Raw genomic sequence first — 18,318 nt, 5'->3', positions numbered from 1 at the left:
TCACGCCTGTCGCGATGCACGCCTGTTTGGCGTAGCGGCTCATAACAACCCCTCAGCGTTGACAACGTATACGTCGTGCGTGCCTTCCGATAAATTAATAATGTGTCTACCTTAGTGTATCTCTTTACCTTCGATTTCTCTCTACATTAATTCTTTTTTTCTACGCCTTCCCCGTTCTAGACGAATGGAACATTGTACACGGCAGAGACGCACAGAAAGGACCAATATAGACGAGAAAACCATGGCCAGGCGGCGCTACTGCGCCTCCTGACAGCGCCCCTAATGTGGAAACGTGATGCAGCGCGGTCGTGCCGTGGCGCGGTCTCCGCTTTGTTTACACCGGTTCGCCCGCGCGTTTCTTCGCTGCTCGTTCTCACGGCGCTCAGTTTTCGACGGCGGCAGATCGCCTGCTTGCGCAACAGCGACGCAGAGATTGCAATGCGGTTTCAAGAAGGCTGCCGACGCGGACAGATTTTTTCGTGGCGGCAACCTCACGAAAGGGGAGCGTCTGCTTCCGCACGTGTACGGCGTTCAACAAATCGTGGACGGTGATGTGACAGTGAAAGCCAAGGGCGTGTCACAGGTGTCCAGGATCGTATACGACGTCGATTTAGAGGTATACACCAAGTTCAGAAGTTTAGCCACTTTATTTCTATATGATGCAGGCACAAAGCGGTCATGCATACTTGCAGAGATGTGGAGGGACGGTGACGATTGCCGTTAGTTTCCTCGGTAGCTGAGTGCGCGCACACGGCTGCTCTCATTTTGTGCTTCCCCCTTTTGCTGCTAAATTTCTTGGCTGGAGCATTAGTAAATTACACGTTTGTGTTCGTTCTGATTTGCGCGGAGCTGTCAGCGAACAACGGCAAGCGTTATCGATGTCTTTGCTTCGCAAAGCCTGCTTGTTTTTGTAAATTCGCATGCTTTTGGATGGCTCCCAGGGAGTGTCATCAGCACTGCGAGCACAGAAAGAACACATGTATTAGGCACAAATGAGCATGGAACGTTACTAACGAGAAAGACCATCTTCCCACCTTCAACAACGTGGCCTAGCCTATAGCTCATTATACACTCTCAGGCTTAGGTTCAGGCAAATCACAAATTAAGCTGTTTTTGGCAAACTGTACATGCCTTTAATACATGGTGATTCGGAGATGCTAGTGCCTGTAACTTGTGATGCCTATTTCATGCCCCAATAACGTCACTGCGTGGCACGAAGAGAACTGCATTATAAAGCTAACGCAGTAATGTGGGAAGTTGGGCGAGTTGGTGATTAATCATCATACCGTGTTGGTGAAGCAGCGCACTGACCAGTACAAATAGGAGAGACACAAGCATAGCGAGTGTCTTGTATTCGTGTGTGTGTCTGCCTTGTCCTGGTCAGTACGCTGCTTCACCAGAACACTAAAGCAGTTTCCTTCCCAGGATACACGAAATCCTAGAACACAACAGCCAAAACACACATCTGCTCAAAATTAACAATTTAAATACTACATAGGCGCATATTGCTTTGAATCGTGCTGCAATAAATATTTAGTGTATATCACGCCTTATTCAATGCAGATGTTGGAGTCATTGCAACTCATCGCATTAATCAGCAAGGTGCGTTTTCACTGCTAATGAGGATCGGCTCGTACAGACTGCTCCGCGAAATGAACCCAGACCACGTTAACAGGCCTTAGGACCAACATCACGAGCGCAAGCATTAGAGACACATGCCTCACCAAAGCAAATCTAGTGCCTCGTCGGGCGAACAGCTAAAGTAAGCTTGCACCGATGGCCGGCTACTACAGGAAACGAAGGTTTTTGGCAGGAAGAGTGAATCAGCAAGAATGTGCAAGGTGGTAATTGCCTTAAAGCAAGCTTGGATATTGTGAACTTAGAAAGCATGGCCAAACAACAAACATAACGCGCACGTCTCGATCGGCTGCTTTCCGATCTGCCGCTTACCGACGCACGCGACGACCGCGGCTTGCATTAAATGCTGTCTGCTATCAGATAAAACTAGCGCGCGTCCCCTTTCGTTACCTGCACAACTAGTAAATTAAGTTGCAGCGTTTGGAAAATGGAAATAATTCTCTAAAGCTCGTCCATGCCGATTGCGAGTGAAGGCACAGTAGAATCAAATAAATTCGGGGGTTTTAACTGCCAAAACCATGCAAAACCACTAAATCATTATGAGGCACGCTGTAATGGTTAGTCTCAGGAATACTTATTACCTCCGGGGGTTCTTTAACGTGAACAAAAATCAAAGCACGCGGTAACAAGGGCGTTCTTGCACTTCGCCCCTATCGAAATGCGGCCGCTGTGGCCGGGAATCGAGCTCGCGTCGTCAAGCTCAGCGTCGCAACACGCATGCATTTACCGCTAACAAGCAGCGGATGTCAACACAATTCAACAACGCGGCATGACTAAACAAACGGTTGGGCGCTAAAAACAGGCATATCACTATTCCGTTTCATCGAGCAGCCGCGATATTGCACGCGAATACGAAAGTATGGTGCTTACTTGACTCGGCGCACTGCAATTATCCATGCTTGTCGTCTGACCTTCTCGTACCACTTCCCCGGAAATCTGTAGAATTTCACGGGCGGCGCTCGACCTTTCATGTTTTCGAGGCTGTTATGGCAATCAACAATACAGCAGTATTGCGTGCCACCTTTCCTTGCTGATGAGGTCGCACTCGCCATCGCAAAAACAACGCGCCCGAGCCAGCACGAGCGCTCCCGCCGAACAGATCACGGGCGCGCGCTCGCGCAGCGACGACCCTCGAAACTTCCATCGGTCCGCTAGGGGAGCATTCGGCGCTGGTGCCGCGCGGGCAAACTTTAGGTTGCCTCGTCTATAGTATGGAGGGGATAACTAATCGGTAACTAACCGCGGCCTCGTGGTCGAGTGTCCGCGACCGCTACGGGAGGAAGTGGGTTCAAAACCACGCTGCGGCCGGTTACCCATACCGGTTACCCATACCGGTTACCCAAGGACCGGTCCCGCATCTCGAGCAACAAAGGCACAATTTGACCTTCCTCGGAGACAGTGGTATCCACGAGATACTTTAGTTTGTTTGTATACTGCGTGTTGTGACGTGTTCTGTGTGTGCGGTGCATTTATGACGTGCTCTGTGCATGTCATTTCCTCCTTTGCACCACGGGTAGCGTGCTATAGGCGTGCCGCCAACCAGACGTCTCGAGGATCCGTTAAGATGCTCTCTAGACATACATCTGTCTAATCAGTATCCGAGTCAACGGTTACTGCGGTTGTGTCAGTACGAACTTCGCTCACTGATAATAGCAAAGCTGTTCTCCAGCTGAATGGTCTACTCTGGAGTATTTTTTTGTAGTTCAACGCTAAAGTAAAACAAAGACGAATAGTACTGAATCCCATTCGTTTGTCTCCTTTCAAATACGATAAAGGTAAAGAGAAGTGTTCGGTCGAAACTGGCAGATTACCTTTGGAAGTTATCTTTCTGCGTTTATTTACCACGAAATAGTTTATCAGCCGTGAAAACTAAAGTCAAACGTCACCTTCCCCGCTTTGATGCCCAGAATAGAGAGGGCTATGGCGGCGTCGCAGTGTCTTAAAGGATTACACGGTATTTTAGCGCATCCGGACCAAATTCTGTCTCTCTCTCTCGTTCTTTTATATTTTTTCACTTTTCTTTTCTTTTCAGAGGGAAGAGGGCCGGAACAAACGGAAGTCGCCAGGTGAAATTCTTGTTCATTTCTCATCCATAAGCAGTTAGCTTGCTTCGATCACATGAGGCCAATATCGGTAACTTCACGTAAAGCTAGCGCAGAACTTCAAGGTGGCCTCGGGGCCATTCATTATTCGCTTCATCGATCGAATTATTGACTGATGGTTACTTGGTTGAATTAATTATTGGCTTTACAAGTCCTTGCTGCAGCTCATGAGCCTCCGCTCGCGGTAAGAATGTAAAGTTTGCAGTAAATTCGATCGGATATTCAAGTAATTAACTATTTCTCTTTAGTTTCCGCATAACAAAGAATATGCACGCGACATGAAGGTTCCGTGTGCAGAACAAGTAACCTTACCGGAATGAGTGCGGATTAAGAGCGCTCGTTCCAACTTAGCTATGGCGGTAGAGCTTAAAGCTAACTTCAGGATAAGAAAGAAAAGAAGAAATAAGGGCGCTCGAGGAACAAAAAGAAATTCTTTAGACAGAGAAACAGCAAAATAAAGAAAATATACAACGACGAAAACTGAAGTATAGAAGACGCAAACCAGACGGTAAGGCTGAAGTGGTCCCTCGTCATCGCAAGAGAGCACACGGCCAAGTAATGCCAAGCGCGGGCAAGTCAGAGGCAGAGCTCACAAAGATTATATCGTTCGCGAAGAGTTTCTGTCGTTAGCCGGCTACCTTCATTGCCGCACTTACATGTTCGCTAAATCGTTTGGCCGGCGCTTGCTTTTACGAATTAAGCGTTAAACTGCGCATACACTATAAGCGTCTTTGTGAACAGAGGCACAGTTCTTTGGTACAGTGCACCTTGGAGAGGCGAGGAGACGAGCTTTCATTTGCATGACGGCGCAGCCTGCGCTGTCAGTCAGACAAAAAGCAAGCCGGGCGACGGTGCCGGTATGCGGCGCTCACAGACAGCATGGCGACGTGCCAGCGACCGAAAGCGACGGCTGACGGGCTCGTTACGCGGACGACAAACCGATGTTTACTGCCCACAAAGGAAAACGCGCCACGGGTTCGCGAGCGCGCTGTACGGCTCGGCCAACTCCGAAGAACAAGGAAAAAGGAAAAAAAAATTTGAGCAGCACGCAGGGGACCCGTGCTTTCTTTTGCTCGAGTACACGCATGCCGATCCTGGAGCTGCAGCGGAAGAACACGCTTACGTCTCCGCGGATTCTTGTTCCGCTCAACCACGTGGAACCGAACCGTTTCAGCTCGCGTTCGTGCCTCGCAAGGTGTTGACCCGCACTGCGCTCTGCCAAGCGCTCTGAGCGATGACGTCACGCCGGAATGCGCTCCTGTTTGCTCGTATGAATGGAAGCATGCTCCCGCCACGGCTACCTCGCTCGAAGCGGACGACTGAGGAGCGCGATCTTATGACGATTCGGAAAGCGAACCGTTCGCTTGGCCTGGCGTATAATTCGTCAGGATGGAGTTTTCCCCAGCAAAAATGCGGTTCTTACCTGTATACACAGCGCGCGAGGGCAAGCGATCGATTCGCTTTGCGAACCGTTATAGGATCGTACACCTGGACCGGGATAATGTAACGATCTATCCCATTGCCATTCCTTTTCGCGCTTTGTCAGTGGTCCGGGAGGCGCTGTATACTCCGGCTACGCGTTACCACCGGGATCGGCCAGCAGTGATTGGTCGGAGATAAGAAAGGAATGGGAGCGAAACGAAGTCCTAGAGTAAAGCGTACCTGAATTTTGTATTCGTCACCGCGCTGCCATCCAGACAGCAACACCAGACCCGCCGTGGTTGCTCAGTGGCTATGGTGTTGGGCTGCTGAGCACGAGGTCGCGGGATCGAATCTCGGCCACGGCGGCCGCATTTCGATGGGGGAGAAATGCGAAAACACCCGTGTACTTAGATTTAGGTGCACGTTAAAGAACCCCAGGTGGTCGAAATTTCCGGAGTCCTCCACTACGGCGTGCCTCATAATCAGAAAGTGGTTTTGGCACGTTAAACCCCATAATTATTTAAGCAATTAACACCAGACCACATTGCCTATGTAGCGAGTGGTGGAACCTGTTCATGTATAGGAGACGTTATACGCATTCACCCGCGCGCATGCCGTACGCGCTCGAACGCTGCCCTGAATCCGGCAAGGCTACGCCTCTCAAGTTGAAGCATGGAAGCCATGAGACAAGCGCGCGTCTGTTGCTGTTCAAAATCTTCTTTCTTTTTTCCTTCCCTTTTTTTATACTCTCTTTTTTGCCGTCGAAGTCAAAGCGCATGGTAACCACAGCACTTGACGTTGAAACAGCCGCAACGCGTCCTTCTGGCCAGAGCGCAATGCCTGAACCATCGACTTTCCCATGCGGTGTCTTCGCGCAAGGACTGATCGAGTTTTAACACTTGCTTAGTTTCGGTGATCCGACGAGACCCAGAGCATTCAGCACGACATGGTCGACGGCACGCTGGAATAGCGCCAGCCAACATGTTCGAGGCCGCGTTGCCTCGAACATGGGGCATCGACGGCGACCGACACTCGGCGCGGCCCCTCTCTCTTGATACATTCGGCGACAACCAACGAATGCAGTGGCAAACGTATACCTTCGTCCAACTTAGGGAATTCGTACAGATGCGCCTGCAAGGTCGTGCGCTCATTTAATTCTGCGGCCTCACGGTGAAAGTGAACTTCTTTCAACATCGGAGTCGTAGAGGGCAAGTATAGCGCGGTTTTGTGGACGTAGCTTTTGCTGTAATTTCAATAGCTTTAAACGGACTTTTGGCCTTCGCGCATGACGTCACGGCTCAAAATCGCGCAGGCCTCTTCTTAGACCTATAGGTTTAGTGGCTTGTCAAGAAACGAACTATGCGTATCAATTGTGCGCGAACCCGCGTGCTCACCTGTATAACCGCGGCGTTACTGGCATACGAGGTCAACAACAACATACGAGGCTCTAATCAACAAATAACACACACGGTCCACGGTTTAGGTCAGGTTTGTCTCGAAAAGAAATCCGCCACTCCCCATCCCAAGTTTCTTGAACTGAATTGAAGAAACGAGCAGACGTGCTATGACCAGAAAGCATGTAACGCAAAGGGCGACTATGCAGATGCATACGCGAGAAATTTCGTATATATATATATATATATATATATTGCAGAGAAGTTCATAGGCGAGGCGGACATACCTTGCCGCTAATAACGCGAGTTTCAGAAAAATAAGTAACAGAAACTCGTGAATTAACTTTTCCTTTAGTACCGTGTAAGCATGTATGGCAAATTTTGCGGCATTTACATTTTAATGCACCCCCATTTTATAAAAGTACTGAAAATCGCACCTAATTCAAGATATTCATCATCGAACTTCAACGCTCCATTCGGGCAAGTAACGGAACTGAGCACGCCGGGTGCGCTGGAGGAAAGGCCGGCCCGTTATCGCATCAGACGGAAACAAGCCGGAACGACAAGCGCGACAAAGTTTGAGACTGAACGTCGCGGCCAGTCGCAGCTGAAGGCTCAGAAGGCTCAGGCTGAAGGCCTTGTCTGGCAAGCGTCTACCGCGACGTGTCGTATCGGAATTCGCCGCGACATGTCATCATTCAAACGTCGATACGGCGCGTTTCAATATGACGTATATAGGAGAGGGGCACGCGCGGTTTCGATATTACCAGGATTGAGCGACAAAATTCAATGATAAATACTTGGAATTCGGGGCGATATTCAAGATTCAACTTCAATATTCAACGGGGCGATGTTCAAAACGTAACTGCCTCCCATTTTTTCCTATAAACAACTTCCCCCTAGACTCTAACAAAAAAAAATTGATTTAACAATCTTTTTTTTATTCTTCTCAAACTCACGGTATTAGACGCGATGTATGTTCGCCTCGCCTAGGAACTCCCCTGCAAACACGACACGTTCACTACGCTCACACTTTCTTATTTAAAAAAATTCTATAATCTAAAAAAACACGCTAATCAAAAACACCCTGTATAGCTGTGTCGCGCTGTCTTTCGTTTGTGATACTTAGCCAGCTCTGCCGACTTTCCACCTCGTTCCCCTATACTCTGCGTGTATGTTCGCATACTGCAAAAGAAGGAAAGAAAAAAATTATCCGCATGCGCGCGAATGAGAAGCTCGATTAGGCCTAAAAAGCACACGTCCGCAGACGACAGCGCGATATGTAAAGCACATGCACGCACCTAGAGAAGCACTGCGCGTGCAGAAAGAGCTCGTGAAACGGGGGTCGGCGGAGCACGCGGACAGACAGAATCCGTGTAAGTGGAGCGTATCGTCTTCGTGTGCGGCTGCTCTCTCGCTATCTCGTCGTATACTCGCGTCCCTCCTTTTCTTTTTCTTTTTTTGCCTACTTTTTTTTCGTTTTATCGTTCCGTTTATCAGGGAGGATGGAAATGTCAAACGCTGCTTTTGGAGCACGACGCAGCTGAAGCCGTTCATTACCGAGAGAGCGTGAACTACCTCGCAACCCCAATAAATCCAAAACCCAAAACCACACTCCTGCCTCGGCTATCAAATGACGGCTGGCAGTATTGAATAAATAAATAAATAAATAAATAAATAAATAAATAAGTAAGTAAATGTAATGCAATATGAAGAAATCCCAAGAGAAACAGAATTAAATCTCGATAAAGAACCATGTCGAAAAAAGAATTGCGTCTGGTCGCAGGAAATACTTGTAGGTGCACTTACCGGCGCATCGAATAAAGTAATAACGTAAAATTTATTCGCGTTTTTCGTTTCTTTTCAGTTTTGACACTGGCATATAGATATTCGGCTATGAGAAAAATTAAAGGTGCACATCCCTATGGGCCAGTTCTATACAGCTGCAACTTCAAGAGCATCCGTCGTTGAGTGGAAGCATTGCGTGGAGCCTTCCAACATCGAAACCCATATGTTGACTATCATTAGACAGGTCATTATGTAAATATAAACACGATTTACTACGTCCGATAGCCTTTTCCGTGCTCTTACTGTCATATAAAGACGTGATTCCCTCTTCCCCGTCCATCTCAGGATTTAATTTTTAAGTGCCCGTTCACCTGTGGACGACAACGCGAATGCCGCGAAAGCAACCACGCCCTAATTATTATTTTTTTTTTTTCGACGGGGGCAAAATGCAAGGACGCTCGTGTACCGTGTGTCGGGTGCACATCAAAGAACCCCAGGTGGTCAAAATTAACATTGAGTATCCCACTAAAGCGTGCCTCATAATCATACCTCGGTTTTGGTACGTAAAACACCCATTACTTTTTTTTGTATGCTCTAATTTCTCCACTGACATAAGGTCCATTCGTTTATCCATCCGCTGACCCCCTCCACTCCCCCCCCCCCCTTTTTTTTTGTCTGCTTCTTTTGCGCTATTCTCGTCAAATCATCGCAAAAAGTGACAAATACGCACACATATAGGCTGCACATATCGCAAACGCAAGGCCAGCAGCCCTTCGCGGCCAAGATGATCCGCCGCTGGAAACGAAGGCCATCGGGTTTGCTCTGAAACTGACGACAGCCCATGAGCGATGACGCGCTCCACCGATATCCGCTGAGACAATCGTGCGATGACTGATAGGCACTCAAACTCGCACGAGTCGCGCGGTTCAAGGAGAGCATGTGGAAGAGCTGCGACGACCGGGATGGAAGGGTCGAAATAGCGGAAGAGAAACCGCGAGGGCGCCTCCAGAACGTGCCAGGAAAGTTCGCCCACTACCGTCTCTTCAGCGGCACACCATAGTATGTACATATATCCACAGTGACCGTGCCGTAAAAGCTGAAACGAAGATTGGAATTTTAAAAAATAGATTAGAGAATGCGCGAACTATTAGTAGGCATACGGGTACATCAAGAACAGCGTCATTTGAGAATATCCCACTCAACGACCCCCAAAAATTTCCAAACTCAATCCAAGGTTCCTTACAACTTCGTTAATTGTGGGCTTTATGATTTCACAATGCAACGTTTAAGCTTAACAAATGAATACTGGTAAGCGCAATTCCAAGACGGGACAGAAGGTAAACACAGAAGCACAGGACAAGAACTCACTCGCAACGACATTTTATTCTGAAGACTTCGCCTTCAGAATAAAAGTACACAGCAGGCCAGGATCGCGCAAGGGCACTGCCCATGAAGCCAACCAACTCATGATATCAAGAAGCGTATTCTTTGCTACGCAAAACAACCGACGTACCGGTAATACAGGCGATTTTTTTTCTTTCTAATATGATATGCCTCGATGATTTCTCTGGCAAAAGCATTGCCATTCATGCCTAGGATTCGAATACCGAAAAGAATTGGCTCATTGGTACAGGACTTACAATGCATACGTAAATGAAAAGAAGCTTTGTTAGCTACAGAACGCTCATGTTCCCGCACCCGATCGTTGACGCATCGGCCGGTTTGTCCGACATATACCTTTCCGCACTTAAGCTGGATCTCGTACACAAAGCCAATGGCGCATGTGACGTACGACATGGTATGCTTCTTTCCACGGGCAGGTTTCCTTGGAGGTACCGAAATGCGTGGACACAACCCAGCAAGTTTTCGTGGCGCAGGAAACACAATAGGCACGTCGTACCTTTTTGACCCTTTCTTCAGGTTGTGCGCAACCCTGTGAGCGTAGGGCACCACTTCCGGCTTGCTTGTTCGTATAACCTGCACCCCCCCCCCCCCCCCCCTAGGCATTTTTCTACCCTTCAGTTTCTGAAGTACGGTTAGGGTCTAGTACGGTCTCGGACACAGCTGTCAAAATTGAACGAGGGAAGCCAGCCGTCTGTAGGCGCTCAATCTGGAAATTGAGCTATATCCTGAGTCAAGTCAGCACAATACTTCGCCAGCACCGACTCAAGGCATTGTGTTGCGATCGCTCGTTTTATCCCCTTCCTATATGCTGAATCAAACGGCAAGAGTTCTTTAAGATCTCGCGGAGAGTATTTCCAGCAAATGTGCAACCCACTAAAAAAATCATGCTAATATCTAAAATCTGCAAGGTGTCATAGTCGGGAAGTTTATGAGTAAAGACCTTTCCATGCAGTCTAAGGAGGCTTAAAATTTCGTCAACAATACAGGTACTCGTCTGGAAGGTATTAGTGTTTAAAATCACGAGAAAGTCATCTACATACCTAAATACTCGTAGTACCTCCTCGGAGTCTAAAAGGTTATTCGAGTCGCGGTCAATGGAAGCTAAAAGAATATTACAAGGAAGAGAGGCAACACACGATCCAATACAAATGCCCTTTCGCTGGATGTACACATCGTTGTCAAAAGAAACAAAAGTTGAGCATAGGTAAAACTCCAGTAAAAACTAGAAAATTGTCAACAAAAATCCCTGCAGAATTCTGAAAAGCCATCTCCCCATTTTCTTTTATCCAAGGCCGCACCGCAGGGAACAATACCGCGTGTGGTACTGAGTAAAACAGGTCTTCAATATCTATGGAAAACGCGAATCTATAAGAATCAAGTGAACGAAAAAAAATTGTCACTTCTGTAGAATGTCCAATAGCGTATAGGTCATCAATGATCAGAGCATTTAGGTGTTTTAACAAAAAATGGCTGAGCTGCTGCTGCCTGGTGCCCATCTCACTTACAATGCTCCTAAAGGACGAATGCAATTTATGCGTTTTAAGGCTAAAAAATACCAACAGTGAAGAAGGTTTATAGTCGATATTAGACTTCGCCAACCTACAAAGTTCCACATCCCGGCACAAGGAAACAACTTTTGTCTTCACCTTGGACATACTCGCTCTTGCAGGTGCGAAGTTCTTGCTTAAAGTCTCGGCAGCTTTTTTGCCAAACGTAGCTGTCGGCATCACCACAAATCCATCGTGTTTATCCGCTTGTAAAAGGCATTAGTCCTTTTTTCCTTGCAGTATTTGGTCTGCAATCCTGGTCTGCTGTGTACTTAAGTAAGCGAAGTTTTCAGAATAAAGTTACGTTGCGAGTTGGCGCTTGTCCTGTATTTCTGCATCTGTCTTCTGTTCTGTCTTGAAATTGCGCTTACCAGTATTCAGTTGTTAAGCATGAACTAACTAGCCCAGCAACAAATTTTGTTAATGCAATGTTTAAGGGTCCGGTTAGTAACATATTGCAGATCTATACTCGCTATCTGCAAGGTTTCAACTTATCTGTATTCTCTCGACTGTGCGGGGTTTTCAATATCGCTCCTGTACATACAAAAGACTGAAGAGGCGCGGAAAAGCGTAGATGAGTTCGTAAAAATTGATTCTACAATGTTCGATGCAAAACGCTAATTACGAGTTACCTGCTTAATCACATAACTGCGAAAATACGTCTACAGACGAGGAATTCGCAGGATTCATCGCACATTCTTAACGTTTCCTGCAGGTCATTATGTACAAGATGAGTTTCACACCTGGCGATATACCACTAGCGAACAAAGATTTCCTTTTTTCTACATCTATCTATCAGCACACTCCAAAGAAAGCTTCAAGGAAGAATGTACGTCCTATCGCACCAAGCGCAGATGAGGAGTCCTGCGAAGACAAAACCGTTTGAAACTCAGCTTTCTTCAACTTCGTGCTGATTACGAAATAAATCGTAGCGGATAGACATAACGACACAGATTTGTCGTCTTGTCAATTATCCGTGCATTTCTATTCAATAATGCCCCTTCCACTTAATTGTCTGTATGTTACACTGCAGATCCCTGCTTCTTGGGGCGCTGAAGGTTGCTTGGCCGCAAAACTTTTGAGATTGCATTTTTTTAAAGAAAAAGAATTCAATACACTCTCGTATATGCCTTTACCACAAGCTATACTACCCCAACCCTTACCTGTCTTCCGTGTGGATTTGTCCCGCACTGTTTATATCTGCCCGTCTTAATCATACTCAGAATGTCAGCACATGCACACAAAAGTTACACGGTTACACACTGACTGTCATTTTTACCGATGACCTTGAAAGATTAGAACAAGGTTCCAGGGTCTGTGCTTAGCCATCGGTTTCAAAAACGCACTTTTAACTCTCTTTTTGATTAGCTGGTCTGTAACTATCGTGCAGCGTCTTTTTCTTTCCCGCTGCATTTTCCGGTTTGTGTATTATTCTGTATATTTACTTCATATTGATCGTTTATTCCCATGTTACCACATTAAGTAACAACTTACCTGTTTCATTTTACAATATTCCAGCGCTGGTCGAAAAGAAAAATGTCCACCGCGAATGCAAAAATTAGTCCTGCCGCGAGAGACTTGAGAAAGCCACACGTACAAGGCAGCCGCATCGGCATGCATTTCTACGCAGTCAGAATACCAAGCAGTCCGCGACAGTTTCTAAAGTGGCAAAAAACGCTACGGCACGCTGCAGGTGCCCCCATCGTGTACTTTGGATAAACAAAGCAGTTGCGCGACAAAGATATCTTCGGAAACGAAGCCGGGAAAGGAACAACTGCCTTATAGGTATAGATGATGTTGCGAGTTCCACAACTCCACCACTGTCATTCGTGGCGCTGATGAAACGCAAAGTACGCGTTATGCAATTAAGCAGCTCAGCCATCCACCTATATCGCGGCATTAGTTTGTCCGCTCGCCTAAGCGACAGCTACGGATGGCAGAACTAATGGACATTTAACGCATTATTTTCTTTGAAAGATATAGCCATTTTACAGAAGGAACCGTGTGGGACCCTCCCATTTACCTTTATCGCGCATAGCAATACATGTATTGAACCAAATAAGGACACCGTTTCATTCTGATGTCCATTCCAACCGACAATGCCATGACTTCTCATGCGAGTTGCTTGTGGATAACGCTAATGACACAGTACGGTACCACCAAAACAGCAACGCGCCCAGTTTAAAGATAACCCGTTCCATTTGTTTTCTATTTTGGTCTGAAAAGGAACAAACGCGAGCCTGCTTGTAAACTTTCTGTAGTGTGGCGAAAAGGAAGTCATTCGACTGTCAGACCCATTATTTTGCGTACACCACCAAATCGTTCGAATCTCGCGCGGCCAGAAGAAGCAAAGGAAAAAGAAAACAACGAACGCATGCCGCTGCTCTAAAGTAATCCGCCGAACACTAATCCAGTTCTGACCCATATATCGCCGTCATCAACGGGAACCAAGCGTTCCTGTAATGAAGGGTTGTGAAATATCGACGCCAGCAAAGGTAGGCACTCATACACAATACGCGCGGCACCGTTTCATGTGCCGATCCATTGGCAGATCGCAGCTCGCCGAGCATCGCCTTCCTATTTGAGACACAATGCCCGAGTCAGGTAACGCGACAGCTGATCGACGAAACTTCGGCGATCTGCGCCGCGGCAAAAAAGAAGCATTGCCCATAATAAGCACCGCCGTTAAAGCCGTGCAAGCACGTGCGTTGAAAGCAACCGTCCAGGGCCCTCCGCACTTTCAACGAAAGTCGCCGGCACACGGCCGGACATCGCGATCATCGCGCACGCCTCAAGGAACGCCTCTTGCGTAACCGAGGTTGCTCTTATCTTATTTTCGAAAGTTGATAACGTCACACTACAGACATATCAGCCACCCAAGCGACGCGCACAAGGAAAGATATTTCTCTTCGACTAACTTCCAAACGCGGTTGGCATCAAAGAAAGCTCCCTCGCCTGTAGGTTTCCATTCCGAGAGGTATTGCGCTCAGTCTGCTCAACAACGAACAAGGCAGGCAGGACAGCTGCCGCATCGCGGGGATTTGGAACTGGTTTACTTACAAGAGTGTGTTCAAATCCGAGCATGCTTCGGCCGTTGAGGAGCTGTTCCTCGGCCATGATGTCTTCGGCTCGCATGTTCGCCACCTCCGGTATCGGGTCCTCCACGAAATAAAAAAAAAGAGGGAGACGGGAGGTCACATCGGTGCCGTTCGCTTGTTCGCACGGGCGAGGCGGCTCAGGAACAGGCCGCCGACAAAGCAGACACTGTCAACTTCACCACAGAGACCACACACACGTTGCACGCACACATACGTCCTTCGCGTAAGCTCGACCACCGACTGTGTGAGAGCCGAGCGCGAGGCGCGCGCCGCGTTGTTGCCCGCTGTTGCTTGTCAGCTGAGGACGGGAAGCCGGTACGCCGGGGTCGTCACTTCCGGGAAGCCGGCATCGCCAATCCGGAGACGGCTCGCACGAAGCGGCGCGTCGCGCGTCCTGCTGTTCGCGGCGTCGTCTGCGATCCTCCGGCCGGATGGTGCGCGCGCGTAGGCACCGCTTTTTTTGTCTTTTTCGCTCGAAAATTCCTCGTAAAGTCGTAGAACAGCTCAGGCGTGCCTGACGCTGCTGTTGAAGAGATGGAGCGCGCTACTACAGAACGGCCGACTGCACTCGTACAACGCGTGGGAGATGGTAGCTCGAGCTTTTGCGAGTGTTTTGAGAAGGTGCAATGATCGCTTGCGCGGGAAATTCAAAGTACCGGCACATAATCTCGCGCAAAGCCTGAGACGGCCCCGCCCCGAAGCTCTCCTTAAATATTTGGCTCTATGCTACAGCACGAGGTAGAAAATTCTGCATCACCGGCACTTATGTTACAAGAAAATCAGGAAGCATACTTACAAGAAAATCAGGTTCGTTCCTCGACTACATTTTTCTATCATGTGACTATATCAACAACTTCAAAAAGCTGTTGCACTAACGATGGCAAGTTCACTTGTCTAAATGTTGAGTCCAGCGACATTTCTTATTCGACCACTGTAGACCACTTTCAACCTTCATCGTCCTGTATTTCGGCAGCAACTGCGTATTGCGCGGCCGCGCGCGCCCTATCCTGAAAGCGGCCTGCGTTGGGGATATGCAGTCCAGCTGCGCCGACGGCTCACACCTTTGCGAGTGCTGCGTTCTCGCCGCTCAGTTTGCGTTGAAGCGATAGACAGCACGAAGGTCACTTCGCTCGCTGCTGCTGCCACGCTTCCTCGGGCCAGCGTTTTGACAGCGAGTGCCCGCGGGGATGAGTGTTACGTGTACATGTTTGCCTGTGCGCGCTGTTGCCATGATTGTTAATTCAGTTCGTAAGCGAATGTTTGCAAGTTTAGACGGCCGATAAAACTAATATCCTTACTTCATATATAGCTGTCTACTAATCATCTATCGCAAACGATGCTTCATATTTCGGGTTAAACTGCGTCTATTTTAATACATACATTCTTAATCTATATGGTTTTCTTTCCGCCAAATTAATGTTTTCGTACACGCGATTGAACGACTATATGTTGTTCAATAAGATAAAGCCGAGACAAGGCCGTCGGGGATGTCGTTGGCCGAGCAACGAGCATTTCGTCAATTCAGCGCCAAGTCACGCATACATGTGGCAAGAAAAACGCCCTTGCACCAGCTCCTCCAGTCGATTGGCTCAGGCGAAGGCTCCGTTTGCAAACTATACATCTACTCTTCGGGCTCCTGTGTAAGTGCGCGGTTTGCCGTCAGTATATGTACCACCTGGTACGCCGGTAGTTTCGTGCATCAACGCAACTCACCGAATGCACGCGTGGTTACTTCTTATCATGCGTACAATGCCCTTAGCAACGAGCTCGCTTGCTTAGTAAAAGTACAGATTTCTTTCTCTTTATTCTTTAACTTTCTTTCTCAGTTGTATTTCAGTGCGAACGTTCGAGTAAACTCATATGATAGCTCCTTGTGAGGAAGTGTGTGATGAAATACGACCTTCCAATGTTGCGACTGTCTCGGACGGACTTTAAAAAATCAGCGCTGTAGAATGAAATATATTAAATAATATCTATTTAGGCGGAACATGTCAAACGAGATAATGAAGAACTTAAATAGCCAAGACGTTTGGTCACTCTATTACGTGAAAAGTCGAAAGTCTATCGTAAAATATATCGCCACCACCCTTCTTTTTTATTTCTTATTTCTCAGACATCTTTACGGCTTTATCGCCAAGACGTCGCATAAAGCTTTCAACGTAACATAAATGGCCATTACCGAAACAAGAGTCGGCAAAACATGAATTATTAAGACAAATTGAAACAAGAATATGGCGAACAAGCTAATAAATAGGTGTTCAGCGGAATATGTAACTCTGGAAAATCACGAAATAGTCAAACATTGGATCGGATGCATACTCCTATTCCGTTCTCCCAAATGGTCACTCTATTTTCGATGCATTACTATTTTCATTAGTTAGCGCGGCAAGAAAATAGGACGAGACATTCTTGGGTTATAAGGTGAAAAAAAAAAGTATCCTATACGGGAGCGACCAATCATCTAATCTACATATGAGCTGCCTTACAGCTCCACTCCATCTTTTTGCTATTTCATCTGCATTATTAATGCATATATATATATATATATATATATATATATATATATATATCTATACATACAGCGGTGCAGCGGTGGCGTAGAGGTTGAGCATCCACCTCGCGCGCAAGAGGACCGTGGTTCGAATCCCAGTGTCGCGCAATTTTCCACCGGATTAACAAAAAAAAAAAAAATCCGCGTGTTCATAAAATTGCACAAGAAGGCCTGGTTTCTGATCCCGGTGACCAGAACCGGTATCCCACCCCCTCACCAGAGCAGAATTGGCCACCCTGGTGCAGTACTTGGCCACAACCTCCTATATGAATACAACAATCAAACCCCGGCCCTCGGTCCCCAGCAGCTGCGAAGCAATTGACCACGGCGGCGGTCAGATCTGCGACGCAGCAGAGGGTGCTAAGAACCCCTGGTTCCGGACAGGACGCCATTGGAATCTGAACCTGGCAACGTTTAACGCTAGAACGTTATCTAGTGAGGCGGGTCTAGCAGTGCTATTGGAGGAATTATAGGGCAGCAAATAGGATATAATAGGGCTCAGTGAAGTTAGGAGGACAAGAGAAGCATATACAGTGCTAAAAAGCGGGCACGTCCTGTGCTACCGAGGCTTAGCGGAGAGACGAGAACTAGGAGTCGGATTCCTGATGAATAAGGATATAGCTGGTAACATACAGGAATTCTGTAGCATTAACGAGAGGGTCGCAGGTCTTGTGAAACTTCATAACATGTACAGATTGAAGGTACTACAGGTCTACGCCCCTACACTTAGTCAGGATGACCAGAAAGTCGAAAGCTTCTATGAAGACGTGGAATCGGCGATGGGTAAAGTCAAAACAAAATACACTGTACTGATGGGCGACTTCAATGCCACGGTAGGCAAAAAGCAGGCTCGAGACAAGTCAGAGGGGGAATATGGCGTAGGCTCTAGGAATAGCAGGGGAGAGTTATTCGTAGAGTTTGCAGAACAGAATAAGAGAGAGAGAAACAACTATACTAGTCCATTATGAAATGAAACGCGTTAAGCGTCTGATGGGGTGGCTCCCTCTTCGCGGGCTCCATATGCTTCCAGGGCCGCCTGGCCCCTGTGGATCAGTCGGAGCTGGTCTTCCAGGGCGGGGCTGGACAGCATGATCTCCCATCGCTCGTAAAGGGTGGGGATAGCAGGGGGGTTAGTTATGGGTATAGGTGGGGGGTGGTGTATGGAAAAATTGCACTCTCCTATGACGTGCCGAAGGGTGCCTAATGCATTGCAGTGAGGACATGTGTTCTTATATCTCTCTGGGTATATCTTGTTCTGGAGGCAGGGGTGGGGAAAGGATCCTGCCTGGATTTGCCTGTATATTGTTTGTTCGGCTCTGGTCAAGGAGTGGTGGGGGTGCGGGAATGTCTTCCTGCCGTCCCTGTAATATTTGA

At 47.6% G+C, this 18,318-nt stretch overlaps 1 protein-coding gene and 1 long non-coding RNA gene across 2 annotated transcripts in view; both read right to left on the bottom strand.

Moving 5' to 3' along the window:
- Positions 1-18,318, bottom strand: part of ClC-a (chloride channel protein 2) — a 125,100-nt gene that overhangs the window by 100,088 nt on the left and 6,694 nt on the right. The window contains exon 2 of the mRNA XM_050189451.3: positions 14,356-14,454. Within this exon, the coding sequence (XP_050045408.3) occupies positions 14,356-14,454 (99 nt within the window). The remainder of the gene's footprint in view (positions 1-14,355; positions 14,455-18,318) is intronic.
- LOC129381823 (uncharacterized) lies at positions 629-2,842 on the bottom strand. The gene is made up of 2 exons (XR_008609957.2): positions 2,509-2,842; positions 629-956 (listed from the first exon to the last, which is right to left on the bottom strand). It is a non-coding gene; the product is annotated as an uncharacterized lncRNA (long non-coding RNA).

The sequence above is a fragment of the Dermacentor andersoni genome, chromosome 2, assembly GCF_023375885.2.
Source record: "Dermacentor andersoni chromosome 2, qqDerAnde1_hic_scaffold, whole genome shotgun sequence".
In the NCBI taxonomy this organism is placed as follows: Eukaryota; Metazoa; Arthropoda; class Arachnida; order Ixodida; family Ixodidae; genus Dermacentor; species Dermacentor andersoni.
This window is presented reverse-complemented; position numbering and strand designations above follow the sequence as displayed.